The 16817-nt window shown below is 41.3% G+C and overlaps 1 protein-coding gene across 1 annotated transcript in view; it reads right to left on the bottom strand.

Moving 5' to 3' along the window:
• The window catches only part of stip1 (stress-induced phosphoprotein 1), a 30161-nt gene extending 14185 nt beyond the window's left edge, over positions 1 to 15976 (bottom strand). Inside the window, exons 1-7 of the mRNA XM_060855621.1 lie at positions 15893 to 15976; positions 8490 to 8699; positions 7665 to 7806; positions 6797 to 6938; positions 3020 to 3182; positions 2798 to 2924; positions 1785 to 1887 (exon numbers count right to left, since the gene is read on the bottom strand). Of these exons, the coding sequence (XP_060711604.1) occupies positions 1785 to 1887; positions 2798 to 2924; positions 3020 to 3182; positions 6797 to 6938; positions 7665 to 7806; positions 8490 to 8699; positions 15893 to 15907 (902 nt within the window). The 5' untranslated portion in view covers positions 15908 to 15976. The remainder of the gene's footprint in view (positions 1 to 1784; positions 1888 to 2797; positions 2925 to 3019; positions 3183 to 6796; positions 6939 to 7664; positions 7807 to 8489; positions 8700 to 15892) is intronic.
• Positions 15977 to 16817: the final 841 nt, after the last annotated feature.

The following is a 16817-nucleotide window of genomic DNA, read 5'->3' on the forward strand; positions in this document are numbered from 1 at the left end:
TGACTCAAGGTTAAACAGGAACAATTAGTTTTAAAAGCAAAACAATTATGTTCTTCTCCCTTGACCTTCAACTGTAGTCTGTTCAGTTTCCTCTCGTGGAGCCCATGGTAACAGCGAACTGAAAGACACACCTCTCCTCAGGAAATGCCTGTTACTTATTGATTCTTCCCTCGGCACATCCGAGATTTTGAGATGTGTTTGAACTTCACCAATCAGGTATCTACCCACCATCAAAACAGCCTCAATCAAGTCACAGTTTATGCCCATTTGGAGGATAGAGTTGGAGTCATGCAGCATGGAAACAGGGCCTTCAGCTCAACTCATCCACTGAACCAGTTTCCTAAATTGAACTAGTTCTATTTGCCTGTGGTGGGCCCATATCCATTTAAACATTTCCTAACCATGTATCTGCCCAAATGCCTTTTGAATGTTATGATCGTACCACTTCCTCTGGCTGCCTGGTCCATACACGTACCACCCTCTGGAAAGTTGCCCCCTCTCAGGTCCTTTTTAAATCTTTCCTTCTCACCTTAAAACTTATGTCCTCTAGTTTTGGATTCCCCCATCTGAGAAAATGACCTTGGCTAGTCACCTTATCTATGGCCATCAGGATTTTATAAAACTCAAACAGGTCACCCTTCAGCATCCTCTGCTCCTGGGAAAGATGTCCCAGCCTATCCAGCCTCTTCATATAACTCAAATGTTCCAGTCTCCATAACATCCTTGTAAGTCTTTTTTACATCTTTCCTACAGCAGGGAGACCAGAATTGTATACAGTACTCCAAATATGACCTCACCAATATCTTTTACAGCTGTAAAATAATGTCCCGACTCCTATACTCAATGCTCTAACTAAGAGAAATATGCCAAACTTCACCACCCTGCTTACCTGTGACACCACTTTGAAGGAATTACATACCTGTACCCCTCTGTCTCTGTTCAGCAATACTCACCAGGGTCCTACATTAACTGTGCAAATCCTATCCTGGTCTGCCTTACTGAAATGCAAGATTTTTCATTTTTCTAATTTCAGGACCATGTGCAATTCCTAGGCCCTTTGGGTCTGGGTGGGATGTTCTTCAGAGGGTTGGTGTGGACTTGATAGGTTGAAAGGCCTGCTTTCACGCTGTGGGGATTCTATGAAATATGACTAGGATCTCACCCATTACCTTTGGTTCCACACATGGACGGCTTCATTTGATCTTTAAAGAGGCCTTATTCTCTCCCGAGTTACTCTTTTGCTCATTTACTTGTATATTTTGTGGATTCTGCTTTGTCCTATTTGCCAAAGCTAAAGAAAAATTGTACACACAAATAGTTTATGCAAGTTAAGTTCTGTAAAATCTAAATCTTCCTGAACAGAACTTCCCCCACTTTTGGACTTTGTTCTGGGTTCTAAGGGTTACAGGCAGTTTTTGTATCAATTGTTAAGGAGCGTCCTGGAAGCCATCTGTGCATGGGTCAAAACATTGACAAAATCTAACTGCTCCAGGACAGAGTGTTAGCCTCGCAAGCACCAGGCGTTGTAACTTTGTCACTGTGGTGTTACACAGCCATGCAGTGCTCTCATTCTGTATGTGCAGTGCTCCACTTAGTGGTGGCATTCACTTCAAACATTGCTGAAAATGATAAACTAGATCTAAAAGGCGATATTGATTCAAGACATAAAAACCAATGACCGGTTGGTTAAGCTTCAGAATTTTATAGTGACATGCACTCTTACATTGAGTTCAGCACAAGTTTGTAATATAGCTTATTAGACAAATGACACATGGATTACTTACTTTGCAATTTGCCTGTAATCTTCACGATTTTCCCGTCCTACTTCAATGGCTTTTTCACAGATTTCGCGGCATTTCTCAAATTCATTTTGTTCAAAGTACACAGCTGCAAGGATAGAATATTTCAGGAGATATTCCTCAGAAAAAGCTTGTTAAAAATACCAAACGGTTAGGACTTGAATGCACTGCCGGACTGCATGCAGCGGAGGCAGATTCATTCTCGGCTTTCAATAGAGAATCAGATTATTAGCTGAAAGAAGTTGCAAGGCTGTGGGGGGAAAAATGGTGCGTTGGTGGTAGCACAATGCATCACAGACATGATGAACCAAAAGGAGTCTATGTTCCAAGGCAAGCACCCTTTCTCAAAGGAAAAAAAACAGGAAGCAAATAATTTCCTCTCCTGTGTTTCGACCTTTTCATACAGTGCACTGATTTAAAGAGAGATTGGACAAACAGGTATCCAGTGTTGCTATCTCAAAACATGGGAAAAGCTAATTAGACTGGAATAGCTTAAAGAAAACTTCCACCTCTCTTTCCCCTCAACTCCTAAGTGAATGTCTTTCACTTAAAACAAGGAAAATGAGGTTCAGGAAAAGGAAAGAGGAGCAAAAAAATCACAAAGGATTATGCATCTTATTCCATCACAGTGTCTAAACAACTAGATGACCGGTTGGACATCTTTCTTTTTTTTTTAAAAAAAAGTTCCAACATCAAACAATACCCAAGAAAGCAGACCAGTGACGTTCTCCTAAAACAATACAGGATGCTACCGGTTTGTCAAAATCTTTAACTAGGCTTTCTGATAAGCCAGAATGAATAAATTTCACTCCAGTGGCGACTTGGGAATTATTTACTTAAAAATAGAAAAATAAAAGGCTAAATGCAAGTGAATCAAACCAGTGATCCAAGGATAAGGAAATAAAAGCATTGGCTCAAACTTCTAACCCACCAGATGCTGGGGATCAAGCACCTTCAAAAGGAAAACAAAGCCAAATACAATTCACTGTAACCCTCACCTGCTTTGTTGGTTAAATAGGTCATACTCGTAGGGTCAAGCTCAGCAGCCTGCTCGTAATGCTTTAACGCCGTTTCAAAGTCTTTCTTCTTATAGGCATTGTTGCCCAATTCCTTCTCTTTCAATGCCTAAAGATTAAAGGAACACATTTAGAACAGCACCAGCCTGAATGAGGGAAAATAAACTTGACTGAATTCCTGTGCCCCTTTCAACAGCATCGTGCCTTTTTTTTATTTTCAGGGAGTTCCTCCTCCATTGGCTCGGGTTTGGTTTCCTTCTTCGGTGGAGGTGGAGCTGGAGTCTCTTCCTCTTCCTCCTCTGCTCCTTGAAGGTCAATTCCAAGCAGAACACTTAAAGTCGTCATAATTCTAGGATCTTGCAGTCTCCTGTGAAAGTAAAAGACACCAGCTGTTTATATGGCATTCATTTATTCCTTCAACAACCTACATTTTGCTCCCCAACTGGAAGAAACAACTGGAAATCTTTTGTCTTTGTACTTTTCTTAAATACTACAGTCTGAAATTTTTTAAGGCTATTTAGGCACAACATTGTTGATAGGTCAAACTGGATTCTCAGGATCCCATTCGGCCATGGCACAGGAGACGACCATTTGGCGCATCAAGTCTACACCAACTCTCTGAATTAGTTCACTGCGCATCATTCTCCTGCCTTCTCACAGCAGTCCTGCAGTCTAACTACAATTCAAACACTGACTGAACTTTCCCCTACTCACCCCCCACCCCACACAGCATGGAGATCCCAACTACTCCGTGAAGTAGAACCCTTTTATGTAGCAGGCTGAAATTTAATGGCTTATTTGCCAACATCACTAAAAAAAAGAGAGACAGTCTAAACTTTTCAACTTTCACTTGTCAGGACTGAGATGAAAGAACCAAACTTCAAAAGGGATCAGTAATTTACATAGCATGAGAAGAGGGCACTGATTGGTTGTGCGATGGCTAGCATAGGGATGCAACAGGATTTGTTACCTGTCAATCTTAGCTACCTGATTAAATTCAGATCAGGTACATAGACCAACTGGTCAGGACATTGCATGGATTGGCAGTCTTCATATTCCTTTCATAGATTTAAAAAGCTACATATGGATACACAAACCCCTTTTCCCACACAGAAAATGGTTGTGAGAATGTAGCCCCTCGTGCATACAGATAAAATGTACTGAGATCAAACGATTCCAAAATTAGTTTCCAGTGCAATTCGTAGTACGGATTGTTAAGTAAAGGTTGTTGAATAGCAGAATCACACCTGGTTCTGGCTACTGTGTTCTGAAATTTGTAAGCACGGACTGCTCGAGTATTGTTAAAACACTGCTGTACCAAGGACAGTCAAAGGAACGTATTATTTGACATATTCCACCAACTGTTGCACACTTTGGCAGCGAAACTCATCGCATTACTAATTTGCATGGCACACAATATCTTTTTGGTTCAATGGCAGCATTCTGTTTGTGAACAATACTACTTGTGTATTTTAATGGCTAGCATCAGCTGTTGCTCAAATCTTTGAGAAATCTCCTCATTCCAGGAGGGAGGTAGGCTAGGCATCCGAGAGGTCAAACATGGTGGTCACAGGTACATGAGACTGTATGATATACAGCAAGTGATGATTTAAATCAGGATTGACATTATCACGCAGCACAGTTCTGATTTGCTCCATCTTAGCACCAAGTTAACAAGTTATGCCTAGACAGGATTCTAAGACAACACCATTTCTTTTGGTGTCAATAGAGGTATTAAAAACTATATTAACTGCCATGTTGAATAGGACTACTACTGCCCTTTTATCAGATTTACCTAAACACGTCAGGGTTAACAACCAGCACTAGATGTAATTTGATTATTCAACAACACTTACAAAACAAATCCAGACTGTGCTAAGAATTATACCAAAACAAAATTTAATCCATTGGGCTTGCAAATAGATGTTCTCTCTTATGTACTAGAGGCTACATATACAAACAAAGGACACTACCTGTGTTGGCAAAAAGAACTTATCCATACTTTGAACTGAGATGGGAAAAGGACGGTGATAAAAACTAAGGACTGTGGAAGGATTTTAAAAAGAAAGTTACCTGCTGACATTCATTGCAAGTACTGTTTACACTGCTGTTTGTTAAAGTAGTGGGGGAAGTTACTACAGACAAGCTGGATCCAGGGTATGAAAATGATTTGGCCAGCAACAAAGTAGTTAATATATCTTTAGAATTGTTGATGACTGAAGACCTTCTGCTTACCAACAGTGAATGTCTACCAGATGGCTGAACAGCTTGTGGAGGTCATTGGTCAGAAGCCACCAGATCTCCAAAAGTTTAAAAAGAAAATCACAACACCAGGTTACAGTCCAACAGGTTTATTTGGAAGCACTGGCTTTCAGAGTGCTGCTCCTTCATCAGGTGGTTGTGGGACTGTACACCTGTTGGACTATAACCTGGTGTTATGAGATTTTGAACTTTGTACACCCCAGTCCAACACGGATACCCCAAATCATCCAAAAAGAAACTGTCCTTTTTTCTGCAACCAAAACACCCAAGCCTGTAAAAAGCCAGTTTATCCCTCACCTCATTAACTACTTTAAGCTTGGTTTTTGACCAGTATATAAAATAATATTACAACTAGTTGCTCTGTGCCTCCTACAAACAAGAGAAAGTACCTGGAGAAGGAGGATCAAGGCACAGCAAGTCTGTCAAGCCAAAAAACAAAAACTGATTATCTCAACAAACCCTATGGACAGGGACACTTAAACTGCCTTCAAGCTTTTGGGTCTGTCTACATGTGTGTAGGAGGAATTTTATAAAAAAGGGGGTTAAGCTTTTAACTTCGTTATAGTCAATGGTTCATGATTGTTCACCTGTAGCTAGAATCTATTTGGAATAAATAATCTGTAGCAATCGTTGTCGAATGCAGAAACATGGTCTATGCTTCCTCTTAACTTGGATCGAAAAGTCAGGAAGATTGAGGCATTCTATGTATTTTAATTGAACCTTTAATTGTGATGACGACTCTGGGAGTAGCATGGCTCGATTTCTAGTGCATTATAAAAATAGACTGCACCATCTTCATTGAAGAGAGTGTTATAGAGACTTCCAATCCCTGCTGCATTCCTCATGGCAATGTCTTGACCAGTCGGCCTACCTGATCTTAGTTCAGTTAGCTAAGTAAGGTTGACAATTAAGAGATCCTGCTACTTCCCCACATCAATCAATCAGCACCACCTTCATGCTTCATAAATTATTGGTCCCTTTCTAATCTAATTTCATGTGTCTCAATTTTGAGGAGTGTGTGTAAGTCCAAGTCTAAAAACTTCATGTCACCTTTTAGCAATGTTTAATTTCTACATTAATAGGCAATTATTTGCCTGCCTTGAAACATATGGAACTGTATTGGCGAAGGTCAGCATAGACACAGACAGCAGCAGTAGGCTATTTGACCCCTGACGCTTGTTCCACCATTCAATATGACATGGTCTCACACACACACCCCTTGATCCCATTAGCCACAAGATCTATATCTACCTCCTTCTTGAAAACAATGTTTTAAGTTCAACCACTTTGAGTTAATGAATTCTATAGGTTGATTACTCTTCGGGTGAAGAGATTTCTCCTCACCCCAGTCCTAAAAAGGTTTATCACTTATCCTTACAACATGACCTTTCGTTCTGGACTCCCCACTATTAGGAACATCCTTTGTGCATCTTCAGAATGGGAGAAAGTGTGGTAAGGGCACCAAAACTTGCCATTTGTTGAAGGGAGGACATAAGCTGGTATGACTTCATTCAATATCCACTGCATAGTACTCACTTCAGCAGATCTTAACTCCACATTACAAATTCATGGAGTTGAAATTAAGCCAGAACAGTACTATACACGGTGTAAAGTCAGATATTAACTAGCATCCCAAATTACTTCAAATAAATTCTATAGCTAACATTAAGTTCTCCCAAACTATTGGGGATACTCTGAAGAGGAAGGGACTATACGTACGTGGCTAAATCAGAAGGTTTGTTTTTCAGCTGCTCAATCATTTCCCTGTAGCTAGGGTCACTTAGCAACGCCCTTGTCCTGGGGTCATTCTCCAGCTTCTGGTACAGATTTGGAGAAGCAAATGGATTCATGAACTTCTTTTCTGTAAAAGAAAATATTTGTGTCTAACCAAAAGAATCATTCTTTATGATATGCTGAAAATACGATTCAATAGTTTGGAAAAAATAAGCTAAACAGCAGACAATGGCTTCTGAACAGCAAAAGTAAACTTTGAATCATCAGCCAGTTCTACCCAAGGAATTTGAATTATCAGGGTTGGATTTGTAAATAGCAATGTACCAAACTGTTATCTTCATTGCCTGGGCAGCAATGTGGAAGGGTTTACCTGCTTGGTATTCATTCTATTTATAAGGGACAAAAAGACAGGTGCTGCAAGTGTCTCCTCTGCAAGGTTACTATCCAAACACCAAAGAATTGATTATGTCAAAACATCTCAGAAGTAGCTTATATAATGAATTATTCCAGTCCATTTCAATGCCCCATCTGCTTCAAATTCTTTAGGCACATGATCTGTTCTGAAGCATTTGAGATCAATTTGGATTTTTCTTTTGCAACAGGAAAGTGACTGTTGCTCAGCATTGCCTTTTCTCCCTGCTCACCAGGTGGTGCACCAAATCAAGACTGACATCTCAGAAATTGGACATACAAACCTTACCCTCTCTTACCTTGATTCAGCCTTTCACTCCAACTTTGTGACAGCAAGACTGCTACAATATTGTACCCCTCTGAACGTAAAGGAATTAAACAGAGAGACTGCCATTTCCACCCAACATGAACTAGATGGTAAGTACTGCAGTTAGTTTCTCACCTGCTAGTTTGGCATCCACTTTTTGCAATCCATCTTTCAGCTGTGTGTTTCCTGGTTCGTGTTTCAGACCCTCCTCATAGGTTTTCTTTGCTTCTTCAAAACGATTAAGGAATTCCAAGGCTGCAGCCTTCCTCGAGTAACCCTATGTGTGGCACAATTATTAAAAAGAAATTGTTTCAGCCATTATTAGCTGATGAATTAAGGTTTGCCAGGGCAAGAGGAACAATTCCTTAGTTTCTTCCACGAGATGTGTCACTATCTTCCACATTCAACTGAACAAGCAGGTAGGGCCTAGAGACAGTACTTCATCTCCAACAATGCTCCTTTGATAACCCAAGCAGATATCTAGTGGAGTAGCTACTTGAGCTCAAATGGTGTCACTCCAAGCTGACATTTTAATGCAGCAGAATCATTAAGGATAGCCATGCTTAGTTAGCAGTACTCTCACTGGGAGTTACAAAGCTGGGTCCAAGCCTCCATTTTTAGATTAGAGCTCAGAACGAAGTTTAACCCACCAATGAAGCAGCTGGTTACAAGCACATTGTCAAACATAACTTTTTTCAGACAGGTGATACTATCTGCCCACCCTGGTTGGCCAGGGAAATTTCAAAGATTCAATTGCATTATCGAAATAAGGAAGAGGGAGCTTTAGTCATCGGAAGGCATAAAAACACATCAATTTGCAATTATACAGCATCTGATCACATCTTTCAAACATCCTGCAACGTGCTACAAGATCAACAAACTAGTTTCAAGATACACTGACTGACTGTGATACAGTTTTTACACATGGTTTGACTTTTTCCAGAATGGCCGTTTACCTACCTTGCCCCAATCTGGTTTAATCTCAACAGTTTTGCTTCCATCTTCATAGGCTTTTTGATACTCCCCCTTTTTTGCATAGGCAGCAGATCGGTTGCTGTAAAGTACATGGTTCTTGGGGTCCAGCTTAATGGCTTCACTGTAACATATGATGGCATCATCTATCTTCCCAGCGCTCAGGGCTTGATTGCCCTTCTCTTTAAGTTCATTGATCTATTAGGGGAAAGGGAAGATGTAAAAGAAAGTTAGTGTACTAGATGATCCTTGTCTCATCGTGTGCAGCTGCACCAATCAATAATCTAATATTATTCACCCATATACTGAAGAATTCTTCAGACATTGACAGCTGTCGTCTTGAACCTACACAGAGCCGCTATAATCTTTCTGTACTCATTTTTTTCCCTTTCATTAGGGATCATTTATATCCATTTTATTAATAAACAGTTCTGAAAATACCAATGCAGCTTAGTAAAACTTGGCTCTGGGAACCATGCGTTACACCAGTGACCTGCAACTAAACACCAAGGGAGTGCTGGATCGGAATCCATGCTAAACTACACTGCAGCAACTTCTCAAAAATCCCCCAGACAACATAAACTTCACTCAGCGACTGCACTGACACCAGCGAAAGGGAGATTTAAAGCTGGCAGTTAAAATGTAGTCTCGATTTTATGATAACAAAAGCAAAATTTTCAAGGGGCAGCTTTTACTACATTCAGCTTAATTCACAAATAGAAAAGCAGGGCAGTCCTTTCAAGTCTAAAATTTGGATTTATTCCTGGCTTAAGCAGGACAAATCTTGAACCCAGTAAATATATTCAAATCGACTGATAAAACAGGCATTAGAGTGAATCTTTTCTTGTGGATGTTCAGGAGGTAGAATCTTCCTGTAAACACAGTTCTAAATATAATATCTCATGTAAGCAAGTCAATCGGTTAACAGATGAGCTGAAAAACCTTTGCACCATAGTTTATGAATATAGCACTTTTCCTGACACTTCCAATTTGCTGTGTAGTGCCTTCAACTGACTATTAGAGATATTAAGAATACCTTCTCTCTGCAGGAGGTTCAGATTTTTGAAGGTGTTTTGCAACAGCTCTTCAAAGTAGTAACTAATTTTCTAGCTTCCAGTTAAATTCATCAGGTTATCGAGTACAGACACTACAGTATGATAGCTATAATTCGATTCAGTACTCAGTGCCACAAGGTCACACCATATCGCAGGATTGGAAGGGTATCACTGAAAGCTGAAGAATTTCTCAAGCTCTGATCTCAACTAATAACAGATTTTTAATTGCAGCAAGTTGTAGGTGAATACAAAACCCTGTCACAACTATATATTTGCCATAAGTGCATTGCTGGCACTGAAAATATCTAAGATATTCTACTAATGAGCCTGTTTGGAATTGTTATTACACACCATTGGAACAGGGGGACTCAAACCTGGGTCTCATCTCTCAGAGGTAGGGACACTACCATAATTCTACAAGAGCTTCTTCAGCTACAAGTATATACACTCCAACTTGACTCTTCATTATCACACCAGATGACACAACATGGTATCAGTGAGTACCACAGTGACATATCTACGTGACTTTATAGATTTACAAAGTCAGTTTAATATCCCAATGATGCTCGACAGCAAGTGAGATCCCCTGGACCAGATTATGCGACCATCGTTCTGAAAACATAGACAGTCAGTTTTGGGCAATACACATTCAAAAACAAACAGCTAAAGTGAGGTGAAGGGCTGGGGAATATGTGCTTTTAGACCTATTCAGAGCACACATTGGAAACTTTCCATCAGAAAATCTTTGGGGAATCCTAGTGTACAGACACTCTGTATTGGCCCATTGCGTAGTGGTGTGCACTGAACAGCAGTTGCTCAAATTGATTTTAGACTTCCAAGTCCAACTCCAGGTTAAACATGGACAAGGAAATATTCTGCAGGAGCAGCGTGCATTGTACAATTCTGAAGAAGGTTCATTGGACACGAAAGGTTAACTCCAATTTCTCTCCACAGATGTTGTCAGATCTGAGTTTTGCCAGCAATTTCTGTTTTTGCTCCAGAACCATTTCAGTGCACTGAGAAAGGTCACGTCTTGTTTTTTTTTCCCCTGGACTTTTGTTAGTGGACTGATTTGGGAAAATAACTGTTTTACAACAATGAACTGAGGAAGAAATTGCTGCACTTTAAAAAAGCAAGTTACTGAAACCCATTGTGGCTCATGTTTACACTATCGCTTTGGAAGCTGTGGGGGAAGGTATGGGACGCTGATCAGTAAACAAAATCCAGAGGCACAGTTGTACACCAACATACTTATCCAATTCACCGTTTAGCAAAGTCAAGATGGCAAAAACCAGTAAAGGGTGTTTCTGTTACCACTAGCAGCTGGTAGCAACTCAATAATATATTTCCTCCACTCTCCAAAAACAACTTACTTCAATGTCATTCAGCACTTTCCTCTGAATATTCTAATGTCAAGCAACAGTTTGAACACCATTGTTATAACATCAAACTGTGACAGCATATTGTTTGCAGAGAGATATTTTAAATTAAGGGATTGTAATCCAACCCAAACAATTCGGTGGGGTTTGTCACTTACGTGTGCTCTGAAACCACCTGAGCTGAAGGCGGCTTCCAATTTTAATTGGCTCAACAGGGCAGGCGCCCATGCTGATTTCTAAAGGGTCTTACTTTGAGCAAAACACAAAACATTTAGTGGTTCTAACGTAGAGAGTGAATTTTTAAATACAGCAGACTGAGCAGGAAGGTGCAGTGGATTTCTCACCAGGTGAAGAACAGCAAGTAAATTTCAAGCATTTTATCTTGTTAAAGAGAAAAAGACCAGTTAACAAATGACTTCTGACTAATAAGACTTTTTTGCTGTTTTCCTCTTGGAACAGGTGGGAGATCTGCCAGCAGAATTTAAATCCAGTCTGGAATTTTAAAATACTGAGTTCTAGAATACCAGCTGTGCTTCAGATTCACCTACTTAAAACTGATCCAGATTTAAGATCGGACCTCATTTTATTTGAGCTGGTTTCTGTTTCTTTGGCACAGTGTAATACGGAGTACAGGCAGCTAACAATGGCAGCCTTTTGGAAAAGGACAACTGTTAATCATACAGCAAAAATGAATTCCATGCAGTACCACGCTACCCAATAAAAATCCAATCGGAAAGGAAACAACATCTGCTCTGTTTTGAAATCCTTAGTGTTCACATGTGTATTGAGCCCGCAATTAGAATTTATTGCTTCATTTACACAATCCCCAAATTGGCAGGAAGTTTCCAGGAAAATACAACTGATAATCCAGAAACAATGCTTCATCCCAGATAATCGGGGAAGTCAGAGAAAAAAAATGCACCCAAGAAGGATACAGCAACCAAACCCAAACGTATTTGCAAGATGAATCTGATAGCTCAATTTCCAAAGGGGTTTTGGATGTTGCAGACTTTTGAGACAGCACACTATTTCAGCTCCTATGCAGAGGCTGTCATCAGGATATCAATACATGGTAGCCATACCCACCACCTCCCCTAATAACATGCAAGTGAAGATCCCATAACAGCTGCCATATTTTCAGTTGGCAGCTTGAGAATGAAGGACAGGATATGATTACAGAATACACACATCCCACTTTCAAGGATGACAGAAGATGTGGAAAGCGGAGATACCAGACACTTGGAGCTAGCCATTAATCAGAAAGGAAATAAGAGACAGAAACCTGCCCTCAAATATGTCTACTTTTCCTTGGATTCTTGAAACTTGAATTCCTGCACTGTTCTATTATTTCTATTTTGACAATAGCAGAATGAGCTAGACCTTGGATACCCAGGTAAAAATGCATTTTAAGTTGTAGTGAACAAAAGGCAAAAGTGGATTCTCCACAGTATTTGATATTCAGACCTAGTGAGGTCAATACAACTGAATATCAGGGGTGTGCCTGACACTGACCAATCAAATAATAACTATGTCATAGTGCAACTCCCCCAACCTCCAAGACAATTTTCTACTCAAATGCTTTCATGTAGCATGAGTACTAAAAAAGTTTACAGAACAGCACAAAGTGATCATGAAACACGACTGACGAAACAAGTTGCTAAAAAGATGCTAGTTAAGCAAATAAATTGTACTGAAGGACCTTGAAGATGAGGTGAAGGAGACTAGCCAAACAGCTTATAAACATAGTCGTGCAACACAGAAACAGACCTTTCAGTCCAACTAGCCTATGCTGACCATGATCCCAACTAAACTATTCACACCTGCCTGTGCTTGGCACATATCCCTCCAAACATTTCTTACTTATGCAAATGGATTTTAAATGTTGCAACTGCACCTGTATCCTGTGGAAGTTTATTCCACTCATTAACAACTTTTTTTTTAAAAAAAGGCTTCTCCTTACATTTCTTCTTAAAGCAAGACACAATAATAGCCACTCTTAAGTCATCTGGTATCCCATCCCTAGTTATAGATGACAAATATTTCTGCAAGGTGCCCCACATTTTCCTGGAGATAGTGAGGACCGCAGAGCCACCAAGTGTGGTGCTGGAAAAAAAACACGGCAGGTCAAGCAGCATTAGAGGAGCAGGGGAGTCTACGTTCCAGGTCGGAACCTTTCATCAGGACTGGGGAGGGGGGTAGGGGGCTGAGAAATATATAGACGGAGGGTCTGGGGGAAAGGTAGGTGGGTTGACAATAGGTGGATGGAGGTATGAGGTAATTGTGATTGGTCAGTGGGAACGGTGGCTCGGTGGGAAGGAAGATGAACAGGTTAGGTCAGATCCAGGGACGGGGTGGAGAGAGAGGACTGGACCTGGGACTGGGAGCAGGGTTGGAAAACTAGTGAACGACATGTCGAGACCATTGGTCTTTTGATGGTGGAGGCAGCCCAGGACGGACATGTTGTTGGGGGAGTTGAAATGACTGGTAACGGGAAGGTGGGACTGATTGGAGCGTACAGACCACAGATGCTCCCTGAATCAGTCCCCGAGTCTGCACTCAGTCTCTCCGATGCAGATGAGACCACATCAGGAGCAATGGATGCACTAAATCAGGTTAGAGAAAATGCAGGCAAATTTCCTCCCTGCAATTACCTCCCTAACTTCCCACAAAGTCATGGGACACACTACATCTGGTACCAGAGATCTATCCACCTTAACATTTTGTAAAACTTCCAGCACTACTACTACTGTAGTGTGAACAGTTTTCAAAACAACAACACTTTTGAGTTTTCTGGCCTCCATTTGTTTCTCCACAGTATAAACAGATGTGAAATATTCATTTAATATATCTCCCATCCCCTGAGGTTCAACACAAAGACAACCTCTGATCGTTAGGAGGCACTGCTTTCTCTCTAGTTGCTCTCCTGCTCTTAGCATACTTGTAGAATGTCTTTGGATTATTCTTAACCTTATCTGCCAAGGTTTTCATATTCCCCCTCTTTGCCCTCCTGATCTCCCTCTTAAGAGTGCCACTGAGAAATTCATTGGAACCCAGTTGTTTGTATCTAATGTGAGATTCTTTTTTACTCTTGACTAGAACCTCAATAACGTGGGCGGCACGGTGGCACAGTGGTTAGCACTGCTGCCTCACAGCGCCAGGGACCTGGGTTCAATTCCTGCCTCAGGCGACTGACTGTGTGGAGTTTGCACGTTCTCCCCGAGTCTGCGTGGGTTTCCTCCGGGTGCTCCGGTTTCCTCCCACAGTCCAAAGATGTGCGGGTCAGGTGAATTGGCCATGCTAAATTGCCCGTAGTGTTAGGTAAGGGGTATATGTAGGGGTATGGGTGGGTTGCGCTTCGGCGGGTTGGTGTGGACTTGTTAGGCCGAAGGGCCTGTTTCGACACTAAGTAATCTAATCTAAACTTTATCCATCCATTGTTTCCTAATCCTACCAGTCTTACCTTTCTAACAGGAACATACTGCCTCTGACCTCTCGTTATCACATTTTTGAAGGCCTCCCACTTATCAGACATCTCTTTACCTGGGAACAGTCTACACCAATCAACTTTTGAAAGGTCTCGTAACATTAAAATCTGCCTTACTTAAATTGAAAATTTTAGCTTTCATGGAAGGTGATTCCTTTTCAATAACTATTTTAACACTAACAGAATGATCACTGGACTCAAAGCATCCTACTGTCACTTCAGTCACTTGACCTGCCTTATTTTGGAGAAAATGAGGACTGCAGATACTGGAGATCAGAGTTGAGATTGGGGTGCTGGAAAAACAGAAGTCAGGCAGCATCCAAGAAGCAGGAGAATTGATGTTTTGGGCAAGAGCCCTGGGCTTACTTTGCCCGTTCCATAGTAGAAGGATTTACATGCTGATGAAAGAAAATTTTCTTGAACAGTTAAATTCTTCACATCCAAACCTCTAGCACTATGTTACTCCCAGTCAATGTTTGGACAGTTAAAATCACATATTACAACCTTATTAATCTTATATATATATATATCCAAGATTTCTCTACACATTTCTTTAATTTCCTTCTAACTTTTTTCCACAGGAGGTGGGGGGAGGGAAGGACCTACAATACAAATCCTTCAACGTGATCATTCCTCTCTAACTTCAATCTATATATTTTCACTTGACAATTTTTCAGAAATATCTTCTCTAGTTACACGAGTAAGGTTTTCCTTAATCAAACACTCAACTCCCCCTCTTCCCACTCCCTCTGTGTTTCTAATATCTGAAACTCAGAACATTGAGCAGCCGGTCCTGTCCATTCCTCAGACACATCTCGGTCATAGCTGTGATGTCCCAATCCCATGTTCACAAACATACCCTGAGTTCATCTGCCCTACCTGTTGAGGACCCTTGCATTTAAATAAATGCCATTTAGTTCATCAGTGTTAGTTAATTCTCTTGGACTTATTCTTTTCAGATTGAGGAAAGTCTTCATCTGTCTTTCTATCAACTCTGCTACTTAGGATTGCTCCAACACCCCCACCCCACATACCTTAGTCTCCCTTAACAGAACCAGCAACTCTACTCGACTAGGATATTAGTCTTTTTCCAATTCAGGAAAAACCCATGCTTTTTGAACAGATCATTTCTGTCCCAGAAGAGATCCCAGTAACCAAAGGACCTGAATCCCTGAACCTTACACCACATCTTCAGCCATTGATTTATCTTCTGTCCTTTTATTCCCTTATTTGAGCTTAGAACCGAGAGTAAACCAGAGGTCACTACTTTTGAGGTTCTATTTGTTAATCTTCTATCCAACCTCATATAAAGCCTAACTATGAAGCTCCACCCCAGCACAGCCAGTGCAATTATAAATCACAGCTACCACACGTCGTCCTACTACTGTCCTCGGCTTAAGACAGAGAGTTTGATTGCATGATCTTTTAGCGCTTCCTAAAAGGGCTTATTTTAGGTCCCTTCATCTCCCTTACCTTTGCCTGATCCATCAGCAGTTCGACCAGCTCACCATGCGCCTTCTCGAACTTACCAGAACTCGCGCCGGAAATCCCGCCCCCAGCTCCTGCACGCTCCCAGTGGCTGCAGTCCTGGACGCTCTCCCTTTCGATTGGTGCAATCGTCGGTCCATCCGCGGATGGCGCCCCGCCCCTACACTTCGCATTAGCCCAAACCGTTCGCTTCCTCCTTTCTGATTAGTCCACCCCGTAGTCCATCGTCGGAATGGTTCCCGCCTCCAATTCTTATTCGTCAGGGCTTCACTTTCCATTAGTCCAACTGCCCGTCTATCATCCGGAGGCCGATCCGTCCCCGCCTTCGGGATCACGACCTTCACAATTTTCACATTCAATTGGCTCACAGATCAATCCATCAACCGAAGTCCATCCCGCCTCCAAACCGTCGAACACCATTGGACCGCCCCCTAGATATCCCACTCCGATTGGTCGGCCTCCCGTCAATAACTAGATATTCCCGCCCACGCCCGTGCTCCCGCTCGTTGATTGGCCGAATATGAGCAGCAGCGCTGTCAATCAGGACGACATGGCCAATTGGAAGAACGGCCCCGCCCTAATCCGGCACACTCGAGTCCACGGGTCGACCTAACTTTAAAATGACCAAGGGAACATTCTAGAGCACAGCTGTACGAGACAGTTCACTTTAAGGGTCTTCATAAACAATTTGCTAACAGGATTGAAATGGAATGTGTTACGTGACTATTAAGATGTTGAGAAGCATATTAGGTGCAACATGCCCTGTGTATTGCAAATTATGTAATTAATGTTTTAACTCAGTTTTTTGTATGGTGTTTATTTTTAAAAATGAATAAAGGATATTTCTGGAAATAAATAATACTAATACCCCCACAACTAATTTCTAATTCTGTACTTGACAGGATGTGCA

Source organism: Hemiscyllium ocellatum, chromosome 46 (assembly GCF_020745735.1).
Source record: "Hemiscyllium ocellatum isolate sHemOce1 chromosome 46, sHemOce1.pat.X.cur, whole genome shotgun sequence".
NCBI classification, from domain to species: Eukaryota; Metazoa; Chordata; class Chondrichthyes; order Orectolobiformes; family Hemiscylliidae; genus Hemiscyllium; species Hemiscyllium ocellatum.